Source organism: Rhinolophus hipposideros (assembly GCF_964194185.1).
Source record: "Rhinolophus hipposideros genome assembly, chromosome: 6".
Taxonomy (NCBI): Eukaryota; Metazoa; Chordata; class Mammalia; order Chiroptera; family Rhinolophidae; genus Rhinolophus; species Rhinolophus hipposideros.
In genome coordinates this window covers 85,260,447-85,286,624 of record NC_138052.1, presented here as the reverse complement: position 1 = coordinate 85,286,624, position 26,178 = coordinate 85,260,447, and the positions used below count along the sequence as shown (strand labels likewise).

Genomic DNA, 26,178 nt, shown 5'->3' with positions numbered 1-26,178 from the left:
CCAAGGGTTTCTGCCAAAGTAGGAGAAGTCTGAGGCTAATCTCACCTCCTCCCAGCCCCCAACTTCTACCAAATAGGACATCTCCCAGAATGTGGGGGAGAGAGGAAAAGGAGGAGGGGGAGGAGAAAGCTGAGCCTCAAGGGGGAGGAGCTAATCGAGAGACGTTGGAGGTGAATGTGCTTTACAGACTGTGAGCATCTTGTAAATTTCAGGTGTTATTTGCATCAGTAAGAGAAGGGATTGGGGAGGATGGGGATAGAAATCAAGTCAAGGGAAGGGGAGGGGACTTTGACAGCATTAAGGGAAGGTCCCTGGGAAGACACCCAGCATATGGCTGGGAATTGAGTTGGGAGGCCAGAGTGCTGGTCAACTCTGGATATGCTGTGTGATGTTGGACTGGCCACATCCCCTCTCTGGGTCACAATTTCTGGGTCTCTGGATCACAATTTCTCCTTGTTTAAAGTAAAATATTCTGGATATCCCTCCCTATATTCTGACTCCAAGGAAAGGAGTGAGAGAGGCCCTTTCTTCAGAATCAAAGATTTGGTGCCTCCCTGGGCAGCCTTGTCCAAAGCCTCTCTGCTCACCACAGACTCACCATCAAGCGGGACCCCAGAATAGCACCAATCCTACCACACGTTGATAAGATGTGGCTACACCTGCCAGCAGAAATTGAATCAGCTTCCTCCTTAGGCATATGTTCTCCCTACCCCTTGGTTCCTCCCGCCTGCCAGGCCCCCTCTCTGCCCTCTCCCCAGGTCTCCATCTTCACTGTGTGAGCACTTGGTCCTGCCCAACAAAATAAATGCAGCCCCCCTTACAGGCTCTCAGAGTTTCAGTTGGCCCTTCACCACATCCTTCTACCTCCCCACAATTCCCAGCAGTCTGCAGGACATACCCCTAAGCTTCTCTAAATCCCACTCGGTCCTGAGCCTTTTCCTGAAGAGGCAGAGATCAGAGGCAGAGGAGCCCCCTGGAGAAAATGCTTGTTGGCTGGGGATACCTGGGTGAAAGAGGGGAAGGGGTGCCTGAGAACTGGGGTGGGAGTGTCTTGGGGCGAGTTGGGAGAAACTGAGCCGTACAGAATAGCACTCAGCCCCACTCCACCCTCCATGGAAGATTTCACAGGCTCCTTCACCTATCCCTGGATTCACACCCTAGACAGCCTCTGAGGCCTAACTCTAATCCCTCTGTCAGCCCCTTCTTTCTTTCTCTGACCTTAACCCAGATGGAGAAAAGCATCTTCCTCTCTTCCCTGGAATTCTCTTGTCAGGTTCTTAGTGCCATCACTCATCCCTTTCTCCTCCCTGATTCATTCATTCCTTTCATCTTCCCTCATTGGCTTTTTTTGGTTTTAGCCCCTCCAGTTTGGTCATATCCTTGCTGTCCTGGGCCCTTTCCAGGTTTCCTACATCCCTCTGAGGCTGTGGGGGTGCTTTAAACAGAGCCTGAGCAGGCTAGCAATGACCTCACAGGGCCACTATGCACAGTTGCTATATATAGCCTTATAGGATCATCCTCCTCTTCCTCCAGCCAGCTGAGTCACAGTAAGCTTGGGGTCCACTCAGACCCCAGGGCCTTCTCTGCCACTCCAGACCGCAGACCCCCACAGCACCTTGAGCTGTTCTGGCTGTTGGGTGGGATGCTTTATTCTCCAAACCATCCTAGTGGTTTTGAGTCTTGGATTCCAGAAGACACCTCCTCTTGGGCTCTCAGTATTTTTATAGCCCCAGTCCTTCATCCCTTTATCTTCTCACACCTGTCCAGATAGCCAGCCAATAGCTTAAATCACATTTGACTCCAGAGATATGGGGAGGTATGGGGAGCAGCTGCTGGGCCAGTACCTGGGTTTAAATCCTGGATCTATCACTCTTGGGTGAGTTACTTCACCTCTTGGGGACTCAGTTTCCTTGTCTGTAAAATGACAATAACAGCATAGGTTTGTTGGGAAGATTAAGTGAGAAACTATAAAGCACTTAGCATAGTGCCTGTGCACAGTGAGCATTTAGTAACTGTCACCCATTACTAAAATTTCATCCCCTTTGACTGATAAAGAAACTAGTTCACGGAGGTCCACGGACAGACTTGAATCATTGCTTCAGGTCAGCAGGTGTAGGGCCAAGATTAACAGCCAAGACTGCCTAACTCCAAATCTCTCAGACCAAAGCTCTCTATCAGAAGCTATGCTGCTTCTGAAAATAATGCAGTTACCACTTATTGAGTACCTACTATATAGTAGGCATGGTATTCTGGATACCTGCCATATAGAAATCACTGTATCTCTAATCCTCACAACGCTGGGAAAAAATAACTATTATTCTCATTTTACAATTATAGATACTAAGCTCAGCGAGGTTAGGTAAGTTCCCTAAGGTTGCACAGCAAGTAAGCACCAAGTCTGGATTTGAACCTTAGTCAATGGCTCTCTAGAAGCCCGACTAATTTCTGTGTGTGATCTCTAAGGCTTTGCCACAGATTGACTTAACAGGCTCAGTTCTAGGTCCTTCCCATTTTAACTCAGCCCTATCAGGGGATGTCCACTGAAAAGCCCCTTATCCAGTAGTGGGCAAGTCCCTCCCAACATTCTGCTCTGCTCCTCTCCCCACCCACCCTGTTTTCCAGAGAGGAGCCTGGGCTGGAAGGAAGTGGGTTGTTAAGGAGTCAGGTCCCATTAGCGGAAATGTCTGGTCTTTATACTGCAGGACCTGGGGACACTGCAGATCCCCTATGTGGGGAATAAAGAGGCCAGTGGGGGCTGCTCTGCCCTGTGCCACCCTCAGGCCAGCCAGGCACTGGGGCTCCCCTACAAGTTGGAGAGGCTCCCCCGAGTGCACCCTGGCCCCAGACTGCCCCCAACTGGCCTAGGAGAAGGCCTCGGCAGCAGCACCCTCAACTGTCCCGGAGAGGCTGCCTGGAGGACTAGGCAGGGGGTGGGGCTTGATCCTGCAGCAGCAGGATTCAAAAGAAATGAGGGGCTCACTGTCAGCTCTTGGGGATTTCCACTGCCCCAGAACCCAGGCCCCAGAGCCACCTAGAAACGTCCCAGATACACTCCCCTTCCCAATTTTAAAGATCTCGATATACAGTTTGTTGAAAACAGAGCACTGGAGTTTTTTCTCCCACCCACAGCAGTAAGAACCCTACACCCCAACCTTCCCGAAGAGCCCCCCTAGTGACCCTCCCCATCCAGTCTCAAAGAGGTGGGCCAAGCCCTCCCCCTCTGTCCTTCTTCAGGCTCCCCAGCCACCCTGCACACCAGAATAGACCACTGACCACCTGCCCTGGAGACTGGGAGGGGCCACAGCTGGTGCTGCCACTCAGGCTGGGGGAGGGGTCTGGGAAGAGGAGGGGGACTGTGGCAGGGCGCTCCGGGGACCCTAGCTGTTTCCAGTTGCTCCTCTGTGTGGTGCAGAGCTTCCCACCAACACCCTAAAAACAACTGGTGCCCCCACTTCCCAGCCAGGACAAGCTTGGAGCCCCAGACACCCTCTCAGGAAGGGGCTCAGGCTGCGACTCCGCCCCAGCGTCTTCGCCCTCCCTGGTTCCTGCCCCCTTCCCTCCCTCTCCACGTCAGGCCTCTTCCCCAATCCTGCCTGGACACCTCCACCTCTAGGTCTGTCTCCACCTCCCCCACGGTCTCTGCCCCCTTCCCCTCTCTGGTGTCAGGGTCTCTGCCCCCACCCCCAGCTCCAACTGAGGGGATGCCCTTACTTGCTGACCCCACATTCCAGCCTTACTGGGTCAGGAGGGCTTCCTGCTTAGTGTGAGATCCCTGCCCCCACCCTTAGCTTCCTCAGCCTCTCCAGGCCGTCCAGCTGCTGGCCCTCTGCAGTTCCCTTCTCAGACACCTCCCCCAGCCCCAGGCCCAATTTAGCTCCTTTAATCTTCCCTGTAATCCAATCTGGCCATTTCCTGAGCACACACTGCACTTCCCAAACTGCCAGTCCCTGGAGAGGGGTGGGGGTAGGGTGGCCTCAGCTCTTCCCTGGACTGGTGCACCCCCTACCCCTTGCGGGGCCCTCCTGCTGAACCCCTCCTCTTCTCCACACCCGTAGGAGGCCCTAAGGAGCTCTGGCTACACAGCCCTCTGCCATCTGGCGCCACTGTAGTCCCCGTCTGAGACAATCCTGACTCTTCACCTGCTTTCCCACCTTTGCGGAAGGCCTGCTCCAACCCAACTTCCCAAATTCCTGAGTACAGACTGTGGAACCAGAACACCTGGGTCCCTAATCTCAGTTCTGCCTCTTACTAGCCACTTGACCGTGGGCGGGTTGCTTCCCTCTGTTTCCTCATCTTTAAATGGGGATTATAACAGCGCCTCCCTCAGAGATGGCTATGAGGACTAATTGAGTTATTTATGTAAAATGCTTAGAATAGTTCTAGGTACACAGTGAGTGCTTTTTAAATGTTAAACAAAAATTCTCTTCTCTTGTTTTGTATTACAATGACTTTATTTCCTCCAAGTTAAGACACCACGAATTGTGAAACACTTCCTTTATTTAATAACATCGTTTCAGAGGGGAAAAAAAGAAACATTACCATGACTTGTACAAATTGTCCATGAACCATCTTCCTATGTCATAGGTGTGTAAGTTGTTCCCTAACGAAATCTGTGTAGCATACTTATCTCTCCGCTTCGCCCCAGACAGTCCCCTTTTCAGCTTCTGTGCATTGATGGTCGGTGCCCAAGGGCCTGGATTGGAGTCTTTACTCGCAAATTGTATTTAGCTGAGCCACCTTAGGTAAGTTATTTGGCTTCTTTAAGCCTCAGTTTTTTCCCTAAATAGCCAAGATAACTCACAAGAATTGTAGTGAATATTAGAGATGATATATGTTTAAGGCGTTTAGCACCATATTGGATATTCAACCCAGGAGAGCTATTGATATTATGATTTTAAAACGTTTGTAGAGTTGAATCGCAGCTGTCCAAAGACAGGGGAGGTGATGGAGATCTGGTATTACATGGTCGAAGTGCCCTCCAATGGCCATAGCGGGGAAATGCAGCCTTCCTGAAGTGTTTGGCGAGTCCCTTTGCTGGTCCAGAAACTAACTCAGCCACCCCACCCCAGGCCAGGCTTATCTAACCCAACTGGAATTCTTCACTGTATCTTTCCTTTTACAGAGGCCTTAGGGGCTTTTAAAAAGTACTTAATAGGATGAGAGACTAGGGGCAGAGCGTTAGCCCAGGAAGGCTACAGCCTGGACATACACTGTCTCTCAAAGTTTGTGGGTCCAGCGCCCTGAGGCAGGGAGGTAGGATGGTGTAATGCTGTGTGTTGAGCATCAGTTGTCTTCTGACCTGGACACCGTGGGATCTGGCTGGTGAGAGACCCCTCTTGCTGTCCACATCCAAATATTTAGCATAGAATAAGCATAGCCCGTTTCAAGTATCTGTTTCTGGGCTTCTATAGGTTTGTCATTTGTTCACCCCGCTTCCTCTCTCCTTTCCTCCCTTTTTCCCTCTATCCATCATATTTTTATTTTTTTTTTAAAGATTTTATTGGGGAAGGGGAACAGGACTTTATTGGGGAACAGTGTGTACTTCCAGGATTTTTTTCCAAGTCAAGTTATTGTCTTTTCAATCTTAGTTGTGGAGGGTGCTGTTCAGCTTCAAGTTGTCCTTTCAGTCTTAGTTGTGGAGGGTGCAGCTCAGCTCCAGGTCCAGTTGCTGTTGTTAGTTGCAGGGGGCACAGCCCACCATCCCTTGTGGGAGTCGAACCGACAACCTTGTGGTTGAGAGGACGCGTTCCAACCAACTGAGCCATCCGGGAGGCAGCTCAGCTCAAGGTGCCGTGTTCAATCTTTGTTGCAGGGGGCAGAGCCCAACATCCCTTGCAGGACTCGAGGAGTTGAACCTTGGAGGCAACCTTGGTTGAGAGCCCACTGTCCCATGTGGGAATCGAACCGGCAGCCATGGAGCTCCAACCGCCTGAGCCACCAGGCTGGCCCCCATCATATTTCTTGAACGCTGGCTATGTACCAAGCCTGACGTCCTAGATGCTGGGGGTTACAAAGATCAATCTAATACAGACATCAACACTGCCACCAAGAGTCGTTCACAATGTCCCAGACACCACATGCAGAGTTAATCCTTGCATTTGAGTGTTTATGACTTCTCCGTGTGGCTGAGTGGGAGGGCAGAGGCAGAAATATCAGGTCCAGGCTGATTGCCCCGATGAAGTGTGTTCCTAGTGGAAGCTTTGTCTGGCCAGGATTGGAGCCTGACTTCCTACTCCTGGGCCACACTGTTCCTCTGAGAAATGCTCCCCGTCTCAAACAATGACCAAACTCCCAGCTTTACCTGCATCAGGGTCCCTGATCTCCTTCCCCTCCCCACCAGTGCCCTTTGTCCAGGGTCCGGGGCTGGGAGGCAGGGAGGGGTAATGTGGTTTTAATCCACCTTGCAATGAATGGTCTGGGTAGGGATTAACTTGCCTAATACTTAGCATCCAAACCAGCTCTCTGGCCAACTCCCCACTCTCCAGGATTGCGAGGAAGGAGCCTGACTCTAGAGTCCTTGGATGGGAAGGTGGCTGGCGGCGTCCAGGGTCTATCTTTTCAGAAGATGGCATGAGGGGAAGGAAGAGCTGGGTGTTACCAATGTGTATTGATCCTGGGACTCTGTTGCCTCCTTAAGCTGCCTTCCTCCTTTCTTCCCTTCATGATCAAGCTTCTCAAATGTCTTCCCACCCCTTCCTCAGTATTCCATCGCCCATTCCTAATTGTTGTATTTCCTCAGAATTCTTCCCAGCTGCAGAAGCCCAGGTCCCTCACTGGGTCCCCTCAACAACTAGACCAGTGCTATCCAAAATAAATACAATGGGAGCCACATATGCAATCCTAAATGTTGTAGTAGCCACATTTTAAAAAAGAAATTAAAATTCTAGTAGCCACATTTTTTTAAAAGTAAAAGAAACAGGTGAGATTGATTTTGATAATATAGTATACTTAACACAATACACTCAAAATATTATCATTTCAACATCTCATCCCCACGTGTCCTGTCTCTCCAGGGCAATCAGAACCCCCTGGCTCACAGTCCACATTCCATTCATCCCTGTATCTCCCATGGCGTCTTAAAGCTATGCGTATACTCAAGAGGCCCTCCACGCATGTTTGTTGACGGGAGTGAGTCAGGATTGATTTTTGTGGTTTCGTCATGGCTGTAAATGGTGTTTTATAGATTGCTTCTATAGATGAACCCTGCTGCAATATTAGCAGAAACAAGCAGCGTAGTTGTCAGCAGAGGCCTAGGGGCAGATGAGGCTCCCTGAATCGGGCCGGGAAATCCTGCCAGACCACATACCATATCTCTGGCTTAAGAGCCTGTCATGGCCACCCTGTGCTCCCCCCAGCAACCCCATCGCCGTTAAACCTCGGATATATAGCCCCTGTCAGGGCGCATTACACACAGGATGTGTTTCCAGCATGCCACCACGAGGCTGGGAGCTCTTCAGAGCAAAACAGGAGTTATTCAGGCTGATGAGAGCCTGATCCCCAGCAGCTGCACAAAACGTGCTCCTCGGATGGATACATGAATGGGTGGCTGGAGCTAGCGAAGCCTCTCGTGTCCGTGCACCCCAGAAATCTTGACTGAGCACTTACTGTGTCAGGCACTGTTCTAGGCACTGGGGTTTCAGCAGTGAACAAGGCAGCCGTGGGCTGTGCTCTCCTGGAGCTCACCTTCTGGTGGATAAGAAAACACACAAATAAAATCATTAGCACACTGACTGGGGAAGGTAACAAAGGCTGAGCCTGAGCACGACGGTGGAGCTCTTCAAATAAAGAAGAAAGGCTGTATCTGTAGCCTCCTGGAATACAGGAACCCTCCTTGCGCGCAGCGATCATCATTTAGATATTGGCCATTCCTGTATCAAACTGCATTGATGATGTCATAATGGACCCTGTGGCACAGACTAAGGACGCTGCAAGTTGGGGCAGAGGGGCTGAGAGAGGGGGAGGAGCTTCTAAAAAGAAGGCAGTAGGTCCAGGCATTGTCCTTTCAGCCTCTGAAAGACCTGGCTGGAGAGGAGGCAAGCAGGTGACCACGGCGCTCAGCGTTTATGCCGCCTCCGTTCCCAACAACTGGCTCCCAGGCTGCCATGAGGCCTGTCTCTAGGTTTGTCTTCAGTGGGAGTGTCCCAGCCAGTGCAGAGTGCCACTGTGTGAGCCATGCAGTGTCTTACGGGCTGTGGGGGATAAAAAGATGAACGAAACATGGTCCCTGCCCTCAAGTTGCTGACAAATTAGACCCTGAGCAAGTGGTTTACCAGAACACAACTCCTCATCCTCTTGGCTAACTCAGGAGGAGCCCTGTGCTAAGAGTTGATGGAGTCATTCCAACCAGCCAGTCTGGTCCTGAGCTTCTCTTCATGTCGCCCCACAATGTGGCAGTGAGCTCAAGGACAGCCCCCATGGCACATGTGTTTTTGAGATTACAGATGAGTGTTTCTTCTCAGGGTGGTCTAAGGATAGCAGAATTATTTGCAGCATGGGTTAAAAATGTACATCCCTGGGCCTCAGCCCAAACTTTCCAAATCAGAATTTTCAAGTGTGGGGCTCATGAATCTGCATTTAAAAAATCACTCTAGGTCATTCTTACCCTAGGCACTGCCCTAGCATTGAAACACCTACCACAGTTCCCAAATCCCACGTCTGGCTGAGCAGGGTCAGTCGGTTTCTCTGTCAAGATGGGTGTGGGCTTTCAGTATTTTTATTATTGATAAAAAGCCATGATTCATAGACTGCTGGTGGCCAGCTATCAGCTTGGAAGGAATCAGAGGCTATTGAGAACAGAATTCTCTATCTTTTCGACCCATCTATAAAATGCTTACCTGAGCAGACACTGTTTAAAGGCCATTAAAATACCAGACACAGAATAACCAAGTCCCCGGAACTTTATAGACATATTTACTCAACCCCAAGTGCTTGCAAAGAGTAAATAAAACGGAAACAAAATGAGCAAGCATCCCTAGAAATACGAACTGAAAGTAAATAGCCCTGTTCACTAAAATAAACAGGACAAATCCAGCAAGGATTACATGACCTCTAGTCAGACAAGCTCAGAGCCAGAAATGGCCCATCTCAGCTTCCTGAGGAAGGAGAGGTGAGAGCCTGTCCCTGCTACCTAGGGGTGTGCTCTGGGAGCGCTGCTTTGGGAGGCCAGGGCCAGGCCTTCAAGGGCAGACATTACCTTTGGGGAGCATGAGTGCTCCCCAGACCTTCCTGGTAGCCTGCCACAGGATCTAAAAAAGCTCACGATTAAAGATCAAGAAGTGTGCCCTAAAAGGTCTCTGATATAATGAGACTTCTCTGGAGAATTCTCTGGAAGGTGGAGTACCTCAAGTCACTATTATTTGCCATTTTTTCAGTAATTTAGCGAACATTTGTTTAGCTCTTGCTGTGTTTCACGCCCTGTGCCAGTCACTGAAGATATCAAGAGGCATCTTGATATCTTGAGGCATAAACCTGGTCTCAAGTTGCTCACAGTTTAACATGAGAGATAATAATGGCTGACATTTATTACTCACTTACTATTCGACAAACTTCACGATAAGGCATTATCTCATTTAATCCTCATAACATTATGAGGTTATTACTGTTATTTCCCCCCATTTTACAGATGAGGAAACTGAGGCTCAAAGTCTGTGCTATGATGGTAAATGTTAAACACCTAGCTCTTTGGAAGAAAAAAAAAGCCCTGATTTGTTGTGTTTGCCAATGTTGGTAGTATGAATCCTGCCAGGCCAGTTTCAAGCTACCAGCCTGATGTCATTGTATGTGGAGTTGCAAAGAGATGGGTGTGAGCTGGCTCCAGCATAACACTGCAAATATGGCGGGTAGCTAATCAATGGAGGAGCCAGGATTTGGACCCATGTCTGTCTGATCCTAAGCCCATGTGCATAACCACTTTGTTACATTGTCAACAGCTACATAAGATCGTTGACATTCAAGAGGAATGCATCTTAAGACCTTTGCAAAATGCCAGTTTTACAATGCTCCATAAAGCTTCCAAGGTTAATAATCAGCACTTCCTTATGTCTCCTTGCTTTTATCACCAACAGAAATAGTTGGTTTTCTTTAGAGGGTCATTTAAAAAACCTTTTATTCTGAAATAACTATACATTCACAGGAGGTTGCAAAAATAGTACAGAGAGGTCTTGTGTACCCTTCACCCAGTTTCCCTTAATAGTTACATCTTACATGACTACAGTACAATCTCACAACCAGGCAAGTGACACTGTTAAAATGTGTGTGTATAGTTCTATGCCATTTTTTCTAGGATTGCCAGATTTAGCAAATAAAAATACGGGACACTCAGTTAAAACTTTTTTTTTTTTTTTTTAGTGTAAGTATATCCCATGCAATATTTGGGACATACTTATGCTAATAAATTATTCTTTATCTGAAATTTAGCGGGGTATCCTGTATTTTATCTGGCAGCTTCATTTTCTCACGTGTAGAGTCATGCAATGACTACCATCAAGGTCTAGAACTTTTCCACCAGCACAAAGATGTTCCCTGTGCTACTCCTTTCCCGTCAGACCCATCCCTTCCCCATCCTCCCTAGCCATTGGCAACCACCCATCTGTGGTTCATCTCTATAATTTGGTCATTTTTTTCACTCAGGATAACGCCCGTGAGATTCAGCCAAGTTGTTTCAATTTCAACAGTTTGTTCCTTTTTATAGCTGGGGAGTATTCATTTTCACAGAGAACAATTATTTTAAAAATTTCATTCATTCAATAAATATTCATTGTATATCTACTACGTGTACCCATGGTGCAGTCATGGAACAGGCTGCAGTCAGGGTTTGGGTTTTTGCCCAGCAAGTAAGCAAATCCAGTGTGGGCAACAGACTTGAAGGTACACGCCAGGGAGTGATGACAATGATGGAACCTGTGATGTATGCTGGATAAGAGGAAAACAGAGACCAGAGGAGAAGAACAGGGAAAAGATAGGATTACTAGTTTGTAGTTGTGTAGGTGAAGCATTAATGGAGTTAGGTACTTTTTTGTGAAGGTTTCCCTATCTCATCCTTACCGCAGTATATGTTTTGTTTAAAATATTAACATCCAAAGAAACATTCCATTCACTCTCCCTTCCATTCATTCTCCCTTCCAAATTGTAGATACAATTTCCAAATCAGAACGCAATACAGCTTTCGGAAGGCTTTAGTGTTAAATGCTAACCAATAAATGCTTACTAACTTAATCAGCGTGCAGAAGAAAACAAAAATTATACTCACAGAAAGTACTTAAAAATTCATCTTTTCACCTGTTACTTTTAATATTTATTTATTTAGTTTTTAAAAGTAGGTAATAAGTGTATGTAGAAAAAATTTTTAAAGTGCAAAAGGATTTGCAAGAAAAAGGAACTGTCCCTTTCATTCTAGACCTTCAGCCCCTCCATTTCTTCTCCCCAGTCAGTTACCATTTTCTTGTGACTCCTGACATATTTTAAACATGTAAAAATATATGTGTGTGCCTATGGTCTACACACACGAATGGCAGCATATCGTAAGGGCTATTCTGCACCTTGTTTTCTCACTTAGTAGATCGTGGAAATCGCTCCCTATCAGTACCTATGGAGGTGCTTCATTTTTTTTTTTATAACCATATAAAGGACTTTTTAAACCTCCCTCCTAGAACATAATTGGTTGAAAATTGTAATCTTGCGTGAGCTACTCACCTCAAGGCATCCTGGGATTTCGTTCTTAATCAGTTCAGTCTTGCTCGGAAAACAGAACTTGAGCAGAAGACACGTTTTGGAAACTAAAGTGCTCTCCAACAACACCGTCAGAGGACAAAGTACACATACTGCGTTATGCAAGCTCCTGTCATTATACCCAGAAGCGGAGTATTTATTAATTTAAAGCACCAAGACAACTACCAGGAATGAGATACCCAGAGCTGTCATGGCATCAGGAAATCAAGATCACCTGATTCAGCTCCTCTCTGCACGCATTTTAGCAGACAGCAGCAGGACACACACACACACACACACACACACACACACACACACACACACACCATACCTTCTCTTCCTTACAGCAGTGCTTGGGTCTTTTGTATCCTAAATCACCCTTAATAATTATGTGACAAATTACTACGTAGGAAGCTTCTCTCATAAACTAATGGGTCAGAAGGGACATGCATAACAAATCAACTCACACTGAAGTGTGTGTCACCGACTGCAGTATTAACTTACAGGCACGTGTTAAACCAAGAAGATAAATAAATGGTAGCATTGTAAACACCAGCTAAGGACTGGGGGGAAGATTTTCTCAGGAGGCTGAGGGCAAGAATGAGTCTCAGAAACTCTTCTTGGTTAGCTTCATATCCAGTACCATCCCCTTGTCCACAGATGACCACACGCCTTCCAAACCTGGGGGAATAAAAAATATATATATATATGTATACACACACATATATATACACAAAATTTAGAAACTTAGCTCATTGTGTAAATTTTACTTAAATGCTCTTGTCCTATAAATATTATTCTGCAAATTGCTTTTTTTCACTCAAAAATATATTTGGAGTTTTTTTCTATAATACATAAAGATTGACCTCACATTATTTTTTTACAGCCACATGGTATTCAATCACTGTGTATCAAACATTAATGTGCATTCAAATCAGCTGGAGATCTTGCTAAGACTCAGATTCTGATTGGGTAGGATTGGGTAAGTGCTGGGGTTCTGCATTTCTAAAAGTTCCCAGGTCAACAAACCACACTTTGAGGAATAACAATGTAGAGTATCGGTGAAGTTGTGTGCTAGAGCCAAGTTGGACCAGCTCATAGGAACTGATTGTCAAATTTCCAGGAATTTTGTGATCCTATTGTTAAACACAGCAATCATTAAAAAATTAAATTATAGGGCCGCCCGGTGGCTCAGGCGGTTAGAGCTCCTAGCTCTGAAGGCTGCCGGTTCGAATCCCACATGGGCCAGTGGGCTCTCAACCACAAGGTTGCCGGTTCAACTCTTCGAGTCCCGCAAGGGATGGTGGGCTCCGCCCCCTGCAACTAAGATTGAACACGGCACCTTGAGCTGAGCTGCCACTGAGCTCCCGGATGGCTCAGTTGGTTGGAGTGCATCCTCTCAACCACAAGGTTGCCAGTTCAATTCCTCAACTCCCACAAGGAATGGTGGGCTGTGCCCCCTGCAACTAGCAACGGTAACTGGACCGAGAGCTGAGCTGTGCCCTCCACAACTAAGATTGAAAGGACAACACCTTGACTTGGAAAAAAGGCCTGGAAGTACACACTGATCCCCAATAAAGTCCTGTTCCCCTTCCCCAATAAAATCTAAAAGAAAATTTTTTTTAAATAAAAAGTAAATTAAATTATATAAACTTACAATTAAATAAGTCATATTACAAACACATTTAATAAATACTCAAAAATCATCACTTTCCTAATTATCTTACCATAAATCTATGCTCTTGAGGTTATGTCAATTTTAAGTCTATGATGGAAATCTATATAATGCTATGCTTTTGAGCATCTCTTCCCAATTCTATGTTTAGTTCATGATGGCAACCTGGAATTGCCACAGGGAGTATTTATTTACCCCACAGAAATTGAGTATAAAGGCATGCATTACCCCAAGCCTTCTCCAACTCTTGGTATTACCAGTTCTTTTCATTTTTGCTATACTGACAAATCAAAATGCATTTCCCTAGTTTCAGTGAGACTGGGTCTCTCATATGTTCATTCCTAGGACTTCTAATAGTATTTCTTATAGGATGTTTTTACTATTATATTTTCCAGTTGATTATTGTACAGGCAAGCCAATGATTTGAAAATCAGGCCACCCCTCCTACCAGTTCTAAAAAACTGTCAGTTTATTTTCTTGAAGGTTCTAGGTAATGCTATAACATAACCTACAAATAATGACAAATTTTATTTTCCCATATACTATATAATTGTTTGTTTTGTTTTGTGGCACTGGCTCTGACTGCAGGTCCACACTGACTACTACTGGCAACAGCTCATCAGTGTCTTACTCCTGATTTGAATAAGAGCACTTCTGTATTTCCCCACTAATGTCTGCTGTAGATTTCTAGCAGATACCCTTTATCCTTCCTCTTCCTAGTTTCGTAAGATGATTTTGTTTTGTTTTATCAAGAACGGATGTTCAATTTATCATTTACGTTCACTTTCTAAGTTACCCATTTTGGTGATACTCGAATTTTTCACATTAACGTGTACTCTGTTTTTGTGATCAGAGGAACATTAAAGATATTTCTTTAAGTCTCCTTCCTTTATACATTGTACCCGTTTCAGCTCTTTTCACTGTCCTCAAATGTGTCTCTTCCCCAGTAGCTGGACAAGAATGTTCTCTCCATGTCCCACTCAGCACTGAAACTTTGTAGATAATGGCATTTCAATAATTGGTTAAGGAATGCCATGCATTTAACCCATCACTGGTGTGTATATTCTTGAATACTCCCCTGAAAGAGCTACTCCTTTGAAGTGAGGGGTGTAGGACCTTTCCCACTACTCCCCACTCCCTGGACATTCTCACCCCAGTACATAAATGCTCCATCCGTCACCCCTGGAACGTTGATAACACCCCTCGTGGCAGGACCTCAGGGCCACCAAGAGCCCTGACCAGTATCTATGGTTAGGCAGGTGCATGCGTTTTTAAAATAGCTATTCACCACTTCTGACACAGAAATATTGGAATTGCCTCCAAGAATACATGGAACTTGTTTTTTTTTTTTTTCCTGAGTCTTAAGATGTGGAAATAATACAGACAGGTATTAGAGTCAAATCCCAGATGCTTCCAGACAGCTGTGTGATCTTAGGCAAGTCATTAACTTCTCTGTCCCTCAGGGACCTCCCATGTAACATTAACACTTACCAAGACAAAGAAACGCCCAGAAATGGGTTGTTCCAGGCCCCTGGAATTAATTTAGTCCAAACCCCACCTCTGCCATTTACTACTTTGGCTAGGTTAGTCATCTCTCTATTTAGGTTTGTTCACATAAAATGACAGTAAAAGTACAAAGTTGATAGGGCAATTGTGAAGATTAAACGAGATAACACTTAAGCTTAATCATACATCTAAAGCTCATGGTGAGAACTCTATGACCATTAGCCATGTTCCTATCATTATCACAGGGTGCCTGAGGCGAGAAAGAGCACTTTGTACAGTACCTGTCCGACCAGGTGAGCTGGTGGGGCGAGTTTCTTCTCTGACTTTCTGACCTTGAGGATGGGTGGGGGGCGATGGTAGGTGGCTGTCCTACTACCTCCCGGCCGGCAGAGGGCTCCCGCCACCGCCGCTGAGGGCGCGGAGAGGGCGGGGAGGAAGACTAGTCCTGGCGCGAGGCGGGGCGAACGATGGGGGCGGGGCGGACGCCGAGCCCCCGAGCGGGGCGGGGCGAACAGCGGGGGCGGGGCGGACTGTGAAGCCTGGAGCAGCGCCGCGCGGGGCGGGCCCGGCGGCAGGAGTGGGGGCGGGCCGACTGCAGGGCCCAGGTGAGCGGATACTAGGCGGTGTGCGGGGCCATGCAGGTACGTGCCCACCGCTTGCCCCGCTCGAATTTCTAGCTCAGACCCGGCCCGGCGCCCGCTCGGGCCCAAGCTCAGCAGCACGCTGAGGTGGGGGCCGAGCCCGACCCAAAACGAAACCGAAAGCCTGGCCCGGAGTGACCTGCCCTTCCTGGGGTTGCAAAGGGGTAGCCTGGGAGAGACTGGGGTGGGGTGGGAGCAAGGGATGGGGGGAGGAGAGGTATTCCCTGGTGAACGGGGCTTTAGTTAGAGAAGGGGGTCGCGCACGTGGTTCAGACCAGCTCAGAGTTAGGAGCCGGTTTGGGAGCTCGGAGTCGGGAACCCGACCGGGATTTCCCAGCCTGGCGGACACGTGGGGGTGGGACTTAGCGGGCGGGGCTAATGCTCGGACTGGGGGGCGGGGTGTCTTGGACGAGCTGGGCGTGGAGCACCGTAGGAGTGACGATACATTGGCTGGAAGGCACAAACTTTCAGCGGAGAGAGGTTCGGCCCGACATCTGCGTCTCTCTGTGGGGAAACGGGCGGAAACAGAGGTCTGAGCCTTGGATCGGTCACTTTGGGGGGTTGGGGTGGAAGTCCCTGGAGCCTGGATGATAGTCGGTGTTATTTAGAGCGCTCCCCTCTCCTAGGTGGCCATGAGCGGCAGGGCCCGCAAAGAGGCGGTGCAGGCCGCGGCACGAGAACTCCTCAAGTTCGTAAACAGGAGCCCCTCTCCTTTCCACGGTAAGTGACCAGGGCAGCGGAGGAGGGTGGGGCGGGTGTGCCCCCTACCGGCTTCTGTCACGGTGAAAGGGTTCTTTCTCTATAGTTGTTGCCGAATGCCGCAGCCGCCTCCTCCAGGCTGGCTTCCATGAACTCAAGGAGACCGAGAGCTGGGATATCAAGCCCGAGAGCAAGGTACTAGGGGTGGGGTAGAGACTGAAAGGCAGCTCCCTAGGCAGGGACTCAAAGTCCCGTGTGCCACCTGGCTGGCTAATCTAATTCAACAACACCCACCCCACCCCCCAGTACTTCCTGACCAGGAACTCCTCCACCATCATCGCTTTTGCTGTGGGAGGCCAGTATGTTCCGGGCAACGGTTTCAGCCTCATTGGGGCCCACACAGACAGCCCCTGCCTCAGGGTGAGGAACTGGGCTGTTCTGGGATGGGGAGGCATCAAAGGGGGAGAGAAGTGGGCAGAAGAGAGCTGGGAGGTACACATTGGGGGATCTATTCCTTGGAGCAGGGAAAAAGTTTTGTCTTCCCCTTCTTCACACTTTGGGTCCTTCTGTCACTAGTGTTCCTTCTATGGTACTTCACTTGTGGATAGTCTATCTCGTTTACAGATCATGTCGTGCAGCCTTCTCTGACTTCCCATTCTCCGTCTTCACACTCAGGTAAAACGGCGATCACGTCGCAGCCAGGTGGGCTTCCTGCAGGTTGGTGTGGAGACCTATGGTGGTGGGATCTGGAGCACCTGGTTTGACCGTGACCTGACCTTGGCTGGACGCGTCATTGTCAAGGTAGTAATTGGGGTTGAACCTGGGAGGTTCTCAGCTTCAGCCACCTGAAGATTGATTGTCACCTTCCTTCAGAGGACCTGTGGAGAGCCCTCCCCCACAGGGAAGGGGGTGGGTAGGGGCAGTCCAGGTCAGAGGACCACCTTGGCTGGTCTGTGTGAAGTGGGAGCTTTAACTAACTGATTGGGAGGCACCCTGGGCTGACCCTGGCTGGTCGGCCACAGTGCCCTGTCTCAGGCAGTCTGGAGCAGCGGCTGGTGCATGTGGACCGGCCCATTCTTCGCATCCCCCACCTGGCCATCCATCTGCAGCGAAATATCAATGAGAACTTTGGGCCCAACACGGAGATGCACTTGTGAGACTGGGCGAGGGTTGTGGCGACCGAGAGGGATGGGGTGTGGCCCCAGGTGACGGAATGGCCCCAGTGGGACTTGGGAGGTCGCTATCTCATGGTGGTCACAGTCAGGTTCTGTTTTTGGGACCCACTTGATGTCCGAGGGTGCTCAACAATTCTGCCATTCGGGGGGCGAATTGGGAATTAAAGGGTGAGGGCTGTTCCCCATCAGGAGATACCTGAGCTTAGGGGTACCCCACCCTGCTGTGCCCTCCCCACAATCCCTCCTCACTTGTCTCCCCACAGAGTTCCCATTCTTGCCACAGCAGTCCAGGAGGAGCTAGAGAAGGGGACTCCTGAGCCAGGGCCCCTCAATGCTGCAGTAAGACAGTCCCTTGTTCACAGGGAGGGGTGAGCAGGTGGGGAAGGGACTGATCCCCTTAGAAGGGGAGAGGAGAAGAGCAGAGCCTCCTCCCAGCACCCTTCCGCCCTGCAGGATGACCGGCATCACTCAGTGCTCATGTCTGTTCTCTGTGCTGATCTGGGGCTGAGTCCTGAGGATATCGTGGAAATGGAGCTCTGCCTGGCAGACACCCAGCCTGCGGTAAGGAATGACAGCAGGAACTTGTGAGCGGGGGAGCCTCGGGGATAACAGCCTGCCCCAGTATGTCTCCTGCAGCACTGTCAGCTCTGCAGTCTGTCAGTACTCTCGTCCCCGTTCTTTCCAGTAGACACTCTTCCCCTGTGTCCAGGACTGTGGTTCTCAAAAACGACAGTTTCCTGCTCCAGCCCTGCCTCCTGGGGCTTTCTGGGGTGGGGCCTGGGAATTGGCTTTTCCACAGATTCTCCGGGAGTTTTTGCTAGAGTTGTTCCTGTCTACTTTGACCCATCCTAGCTCGGAACCTCTGAAGGCAAGAGGGCTCCATGTGGCCACCCTTTTTCTGGAGCCTGTCCGCAAGTCCCTGCCAGTTGCCGACAATTGGAGATTGCTAAGACTTTGGATGTCTGATCCTGTTTGAATGTCTGATCCTGTTTGAATGTATACTAAGTTTCTGTGTCTTGGCTGATCTCCTCCTCTCATTATTTCTTTAGCTTTTCTTGTGACCATTCAGCCCCTTTTCCTGTCCCACAGGCTCTGGTCAGGAAGAGCAGGCCTCCACCGTTCCATCCCTCAGCTCCAGCCTAGCCCCATTCACCATTCTCTGCTCAGCCCTACACAGCAGGACCATAGTCCAAAGCCAGGGGTCAGGGACAGGTTGTACAAGGAACCAAGGAGGCAGCTTATGCTAAAGCCCTGGGGAGCAGGGAGAAGCAGGTGAGTCAGGCATGGGATTAAAGGTCAGGCTAACTGTCTTATCTTTCTAGGTACTAGGTGGTGCCTTTGGGGAGTTCATCTTTGCCCCTCGACTGGACAATCTGCATAGCTGCTTCTGCGCCCTGCAGGTGAGGAGCTAGGGCATCCCCGGGCAGCACACAGCACCAGGGCGACTGCCTCAAGCCCCAGCAGGTGGTGAGATAGGCTCTGGCCACCCCCACAGTCTGCTGGTGCTGGTGGACCACGGGGAGGGGCCTAAATGCTGTCAGCCTCACGTTTCCGCCACATCCTTGCAATGGCCTGGGGCCTGGGGCCTGGGGCTGTGGTGAGGAAGGCTGAGGGGTTGTTTCAGGCACCATGGTGTCCTGTCCTGTTCCTGCTGCCTAAGTTTCCCTTTACGAGGAAAAGGCCTTAGCAGCCCATCAGGCAGTATCACCCACTTCCTTCTGCTCCCCACCCGCGAGGCATAAGCCCACTCAGCCTTCTTTTTGTGCCTTGGAATCTCAGTGGGGTGGTCTTCCTTCCTCTTAGCCACCGTGATGTTTTCACCTTCTTTCCACACTTGTCGGTTCCCTCTCTCTTCTGTTATCCACACCCCTCTATCTACCCTTTTCACACCTCTCCTTCTTTCCCCAGCCTGTTCTTGGAGACAGGCTTTGGGCTGTCATTGAGACCAGAGCCAGACCTGGGACTCAATCGCCTCTGCTGCCAGCCAGCCAGTTATAGCACCTTGATGAAGCCAGTCACCTCTTTGGACCCTCATCTTTTCACGGAGGCCAATTAGTTTGCCTGAACTATGTAGTCCTTTTGACTTGATGGGATTCTCAGCCCTTCCCCTCCACCTTCCACATCCTCCTGCCTTTTGCATGGGAAGGTATGGGAGAAGAACACCGAAAGGGTGGCTTCTCCCATCCCATTGGAAAGATCCCCCATTGCCCTTTGCCAGGCAGTGCCCCCTGAGATGAAAGCCAGTGAAAGCCTAAGCCTGCTTCCCTCTGGCCATGATGACAGAAGGCGGGCAGTGACTCCAAGGTGTTGGTGGGCTGAGTTATGAAAGCAGGAGGGGTGAGGGTGATATTCTTGATCCGTCTCCAAACCAGGCCTTGATCGATTCCTGTGCAGCCCCTGACTCGCTGGCCACAGATCCCCACGTGCGCGTGGTTGCCCTCTATGACAACGAAGAGGTACACGGAGGGCTCTGGGGAGGGTCCCCTCTGGGGAGTCTTTCATGGCCAGCCTGAGCCAGGCACCCACTGTGAGCCAGCGGGGGAGATGCTGTCTGTGCTCCCTTAGCACTTGGTCCCCTCTGGCTCAGCATTTATCTGCCCCTGCCTCTGGTGTGACCATACCTCTCATAGTTCTCTGTGTGCCACATGGTGAGCTCCTGGAGGGCAAGACTGCCCTTTCGTCCTCAAAGCTCCAGGGCTCAGCACATGGTGGGTCCTCATGCCTGCTTACGTTAGGGTGCAGTTGTAAGGGAGCTTGAACAGCTGGGTAGTTTGCCATCTTGTAACGCCACCAGTCAGTTAGCAGTTCAGGACAGGTCTCCGCCATCCTGAACACCTGGCTTCCTTCTCGGGATCCAGCGTGGCTGTTCCAGCTCATGCCACCATGTCTATACTGAGTAGGAAGGGAGAAAGGGCACAGGGGGAGTGTGTGCCCAGCCTTTTAAGGGCATGACCCAAAGGTGGCATTTATCACTGCCTTCATTCCGCAGAAAGCATGGCTGTGTTTAGCTGCAAGGGAAGCTGGGAATGTCATCTCTAGCTGGGTAATCATGTGCTTAGCTGCAACTTGGGGTTCTGTTATAGAAGATATCATGGACAATTAGCGGTCTCTGTCACATGCATAAAAGAGGATTGGCCTTTGTGGTAGGGCATCTGTGCTGAGCCCCAGATAAAATGAGGGTCAGTGGAGAAGGAAGGCAGGCAGTGCAGAAAGTGCTGGTTTCTTTCCCTGAGATGACAGGATTATTTGGCCCCAGTCCACCTTCAGGTGTTTTTGTGGCACAGGGTTGGGGAAGTTGATGATGATAACACCCCACATTCCTCACCCACTGACTCAGTGGGGTTCTGGGCCAGCGTGGGCATTGGGCCCCTCAGCCCAGACCCCCAGAGCCAGATCTCTGCTATTGCCAGGTGGGGTCTGAGAGCGCCCAGGGGGCACGGTCGCTGCTGACGGAGCTGGTGCTGCGGCGCATCTCAGCCTCACCCCAGCACCTGACAGCCTTCGAGGAAGCCATACCCAAGTCCTTCATGATCAGTGCAGATATGGCCCACGCCGTGCACCCCAACTACCCGTGAGTGTACCGTGCCTGTTCTCACACAGCTGGAGCCCCGCACGTAACCCTGGCCTTCAGCCCTTCCCTCTTCCCCTTCTTCATTCAACTGCGAGGTTCAGTGTGGGCTTCCTTTTGACTGTTCCAAGGCCCAGCTTGGTGAAAGCCGTGGAATGCCAAACCCAGATATGTTGAACAGGCCCTAGCTACAAACTTATTTCCATATATTGCTAGAGGCTGCCTGGAACACTGTTTAGCAAAACTGTGGTCCTGTTGGTCTGTGTGGGAAAGCATGCAGTGATCCATTAGTGATGTGTGTTGTGGGAGAGGTGGGAGGTGTTGACAGGCCCAGCTCCCCTTTGTCATCACTGGCCCTTAATCTGTCTCCTACAGGGACAAGCATGAGGAGAACCATCGGCCTTTATTCCATAAGGTGAGGTGTTCCTGTTTCTCCTTGGGGACTTGGAAGCCTGGCTGGTTCTGGGCCCCATCTCATTCCCTCTGGGCCTGTCATCCATCTCTACCTCCCCCTCGATTCCTGGTTTCCGTCTCCCCAGGGCCCTGTGATCAAGGTGAACACCAATCAACGCTATGCCTCCAATGTAGTTTCAGAGGCCCTGATCCGCAAGTTGGCCAACAATGTCGGGGTGCCCCTACAGGTGAGAGTGGGCCCTGCCTGGGAAGGCATGATGGATGGAGCACGGGCAGCACAGGCAGATGGGCCTCCAATGTGGGGGAGCCTGGTAGATAACCTGTAGTAGAGGGGGTCCCAGTAGAGAGAGGAAAGCGGGTTTGGGATATCGACAGAGCTGGTATCAATGCTAGTTCTGCCGTGGTGCTAGCCCTGTGACATTGGACTAGTCCCCTAATTTCTCTTAGTCTCCGTTTCTGTAAAATGGGGCTAATAACAATGCCTATTCTGTTGGATTTCTGTGAGGATTAAAGTTAGTGTGCTCTTGGCACACTCAGCTCTCCTGTGCCTCTGACACAGCCTGGGAGCTTCCATAAGGGAACTTCAGGGTGGGGGAGCTTGGAGCTCCAACTGCTCCTTTTCATTCTGCCTTGGTAATGGCCCATCTAGTCCATAGGTGCAGGTGTAGACACAGGTATCCCTTGGAGACGTTGTGGGTTTGGTTCAGACCACCACAATAAAGTTAATACAGCAAGTCACACAAATCTTTTGGTTTCCCAGTGCGTATAAAAGTTACGTTTACACTATATTGCATTACAGCATTATGTCTAAAAAAATAACATATATACCGTGATTTAAAAATGCTTTGCTGCTAAAAAAGGCTAACCATCACCTGAGCCTTCAGTAAGTCACAATCTTTTTCTGGTGGAGAGTCACCTTGATGTTGATGGCCGCTGGCTTAATCAGGGTTGTGGCTGTATCACGAGATTGCAGCAGTTCAGCCTTATCTTCAGTTTACGTGCTCTTCTCACCACATCTGCAGTCACTTCCTCCACTGAAGTCTTGAGGCCCTCAGGGTCATCGGTGAGGGTTGGAATCCTTCCAAACTCCAAAGTGTTGACATTTTGACCTCTTCCCACGAATCACAAGTGTTCTTAATGGCATCTAGAATGGTGAATCCTTTTCAGAAGGTTTTCAATTACTTTGCCCAAATCCATCGGAGGAATCATCATGGCAGCTGTAGCTTTACAAAATGTATTTCTTAAATAATAAGACTTAAATGTTGAAATTACTCCTTGAACCACGTGCTGCAGAATGGATGTTGTGTTAGCAGGCATGAAAACATTTATTTCATTGTCTATCTCCATCAGAGCTCTTGGGTAACCAGGTGCATTGTCAACGAGTAGTAATATTTTGAAAGAAATCTTTGTTTTCTGAGCAATAGGTCCCAACAGTGGGCTTCAGATACTCAGTAAACCATGTTGTAAACAGATGTGCTGTCAGCCAGCCTTTATTGTTCCATTTCTAGAGCCCAGGCCGAGTCGATTTAGCATAATTCTTAAACGTCCTAGGACTTGAAACATGGGCTTCAACTTAGTCACAGCTGCATTAGCCCCTAACAAGAGAGTCAGCCTGTCCTTTGAAGCCAGGCATTGACTTCTCCTCTCTAACTGTGAAAGTCCTAGATGGCGTCTTCCAGTATAAACTGTTTTGTTTACATTGAAAATCTGTTCAGTGTAGCCACCTCTATTAATATCTTAGCTAACCTTCTGGAGAACTTGCTGCAGCTTCTGCACCAGCACTTGCTGCTTCAGCTTGCACATTCATGTTACAGGGATGGCTTCTTTCCTTAAACCTCATGAACCAACCTCTTCTAGCTCCAAACTTTTCTTCTGCAGCTCCCTCACCTCTCAGCTTTCATAGAATTGAATATAGTTAGGGCCTTGCTTTGGATTAGGCTTTGGCTTAAGGGAATGTTGTAGCTGGTTTGATCTATCCAGACCGGTAAAACTTTCTCCATATCAGCAATAAGGCTGTTTTGCTTTCTTACCACGGGTGTATTTACTGGATAGCACTTAACACCCAGTTTTAAGAAATGAAATCATCTTGGATGTAGTTTTAGCTTCTTCTTTTCACTCAGTACACTCTCTTTTTCTATTTCAGTAAATTTTTATTTGAGCACATTTATATCTCATCTAATCTTTCAGATTTCCCCACTTATCCCAAAAATATTTTTTACGGTTGTTTGTGCCAACTTAATATCCAGTTCAGGACCACATGTTATATCTGGTTGATATGTTGCTTAAATGTCTTTTAATGTAGCACACTCCCCCTCCTTTTATTATTATTATCATTATTATTTTTATTTTTGATAATATTGACTTTGGGGCTTGTTAAAGAAACCAGGCTGATCATCCCATGTAATTCTCGCTTCTTGAGTTTGCTGGTTGCTTCTTCACGGTGTGTTCAGCTTGTGTTTCTAGCTTCTGTATTTCCTGTAAACTGAATTCATATCTAAAGTCTTGATGGATTCAAGTTAAATATTTTGGGCCAGAAGACATCATGGCTGGTGTACTTCACGTTGTATCATACAACTCTTATCTGTGTGATCCACCTTTAGCGATGATAAGAGTGACCGCTGGATTGGGGGTGCTCTCCCATCCCTCCATCATGTGGGGGTTTTCCTTGTTGGACTGGACACTAATGAGCGATGAGTCCCCATCAACCAGACATCGAAAGGTTTTAACACCATTTGATAATCCTTGCCTAAATCAATAATTTCATTAGAGTTTACTAAAAACCACTCCTCCCCTCCCCCCCATTCATCCCTTCTACATTTCATTTCTTTTACATTTATTAGCTGCCATTGTTCTGTGAAGTGGAACTTTTCTCCCATCAACGAGTGCAATTTGGTTATCATGAAGTACGGTTCTCACTAGAAAGACAGGATAAATGCTCATTCTTTTCCTTTAATAACCAATTTTCAAGGGGAAGTGTTTTAATAGCCTCCTCAAATGGTGACAACTAGGGTGTTTTTTTTGTCTTTTCCTTTTCTGACTGTCATAAAAATCATAGATTTTCATTGATTCAATGAATCAATTGAATGATGCACCACGTTCATTTTATTTCATCCTCACATTGTCATAACTGACCAGTGGGAGCCCTTTCAGTGTAACTCCTGTGTCCTTGGACATGACTCTTGGAAGTTTTCTTGCTTTTTGGCCCAATAAGAAATTGCAGGCTCAGCTTGTTCATTTCTCTCCCCCCACTTGGTAGCGTTTGATGCATAATGATATTCGAGACCATGGTCTGGCACCATGAGTGTTCGTTGTTATTGGGGGGATGGGGACATAGCTAGGAAAAAGGATATGTATTTTGAAAATCATTAGTACTATAATTCTTATTTTAAAAATAACAATAGTTATTCATTTATTTGATTTTATAATTGTTTTCCTTTACACTGAAAATCTAGATATCTAACATAATTTTCTTATCTTTTTAATGTCAATAGCAATATTTTTAAAAACACTAAAACTACTGGGTTATTTTCCTTGATGTGTGTATGGGGTAGGGGGTGGTGAGTATGTATTAAGCAAGAGGGTAGCATAAAGGATACTTTTTTTTTTCCTCTTGCCTGCTATGTGGAGAATGGATTCTTTATGGGAGACAGGATGATGGGAGCTGGAAATAGGGTGGTGGTGGTGTACATGGAGAGACTAGGACAAATTCAGAATATACTGTCCTTTGGGCCTGCCATTTAATGTTGGTTTTGTGATTTTATGCTGATCCCATCCACTCTCTGAGGCGGTAGAAGTAGACTGTCTGCAGGCGGCTTTCAGCCCTGCAGTTGTAAGGTGACTTCCTCCTTGGCCTGCATGAGCACATACCCCATGTTGTTCGTGACCCTCTTCTTTCCCCAGGATCTCATGGTCCGGAATGACTCCCCCTGTGGGACCACCATTGGACCTATCTTGGCTTCTCGGCTGGGGCTGCGAGTACTGGATTTAGGCAGCCCCCAGCTGGCCATGCACTCCATCCGGGAGACAGCCTGCACCACCGGAGTACTGCAGACCCTCACCCTCTTCAAGGTGACTCAGCTGGGCTCCTTCCTCCTCTAGTACCTGGATTGGTTGCTAGGGCAACATCGCCATCATTAAGTGGATGGCCTAGGTGATGGGGCTGGTTGTGTTGGTGCCACCAGGTAGCAAAAGAAGGATCCCCCTTCTCAAGGCGCAGGGGCCCTGATCAGCCCCCAGAAGACAGTGAGGGGACAGAGAAGGGATCGAGCGGGGATGGGAAGACGGGGGCTGTTGTCAAATGTGGGTGAAGCAACTACACTTGTCTTGCTGGGGCCTGTGTTGGCAGGAAATGAGTGGCAGGGCATCCGCATCTCGTCTCCACTGATTCCACATCCCATGTTGCCTCCCATTTTAGGGCTTCTTTGAGCTCTTCCCTTCTCTGAGCCGTAACCTCTTGGTGGATTGAGGCCTCTTGGAAACACTTCTCTTGCACTTGAGAGGGGAAGTTCTCAGCTGAGCCGAAGCTGGATTATTAAAGTGGATTTTTCACACAAACTCATGCTGTTGTGCTTATTTGGCGATTGGAGGAGTGGGAGTTCAGCCTGACTTAAACCTCTGGAACCAGAACAGAGGGGGTGGGGTGGGGTGGGGTGCAGGTAGAGAAGACCACAACACTTGGGAGTTGATGGCAGCCTCATTTCCAATCTCTTTTCCTTAAACTCATGCCTGCAGTGGGCAAAGGGTAGGTAGATCCACAGTGGGAAGGTCATTTCTCCCATCTTCTGTCCTCCCTTT

At 48.6% G+C, this 26,178-nt stretch overlaps 1 protein-coding gene and 1 long non-coding RNA gene across 5 annotated transcripts; one reads left to right on the top strand and one right to left on the bottom strand.

Annotated features, from left to right (window-relative positions):
- Positions 1 to 4,436: 4,436 nt before the first annotated feature.
- Positions 4,437 to 15,298, bottom strand: LOC308498698. Its single transcript, XR_013993503.1, has 4 exons — positions 15,169 to 15,298; positions 12,211 to 12,387; positions 7,606 to 7,686; positions 4,437 to 6,554 (listed from the first exon to the last, which is right to left on the bottom strand). It is a non-coding gene; the product is annotated as an uncharacterized lncRNA (long non-coding RNA).
- A 93-nt stretch (positions 15,299 to 15,391) lies between these two features.
- Positions 15,392 to 25,941, top strand: DNPEP (aspartyl aminopeptidase). Of its 4 annotated transcripts, none has more exons than XM_081052711.1 (15): positions 15,392 to 15,492; positions 16,155 to 16,248; positions 16,334 to 16,422; positions 16,534 to 16,647; positions 16,903 to 17,028; positions 17,250 to 17,380; positions 17,666 to 17,741; positions 17,856 to 17,963; positions 18,725 to 18,802; positions 19,775 to 19,858; positions 20,813 to 20,973; positions 21,346 to 21,385; positions 21,510 to 21,611; positions 25,285 to 25,452; positions 25,799 to 25,936. In XM_081052711.1, the coding sequence occupies exons 2-15, from the start codon at positions 16,161 to 16,163 to the stop codon at positions 25,847 to 25,849; spliced, it is 1,416 nt and encodes a 471-aa protein (XP_080908837.1). In that variant the 5' UTR covers positions 15,392 to 15,492; positions 16,155 to 16,160; the 3' UTR covers positions 25,850 to 25,936. The 4 variants fall into 4 exon arrangements, with proteins under 4 accessions (XP_080908837.1, XP_080908835.1, XP_080908836.1 ...); XM_081052709.1 differs by having other exon boundaries at positions 15,401 to 15,528; positions 25,799 to 25,941; XM_081052710.1 differs by having other exon boundaries at positions 15,404 to 16,058; positions 25,799 to 25,940.
- Positions 25,942 to 26,178: the final 237 nt, after the last annotated feature.

Coding starts and splice junctions, on each gene's coding strand:
- DNPEP (XM_081052709.1), top strand. Junction 19,859..20,812: donor CCCTCTATGACAACGAAGAG/GTACACGGAGGG, acceptor TGCTATTGCCAG/GTGGGGTCTGAGAGCGCCCA. Junction 25,453..25,798: donor AGACCCTCACCCTCTTCAAG/GTGACTCAGCTG, acceptor CTCCCATTTTAG/GGCTTCTTTGAGCTCTTCCC.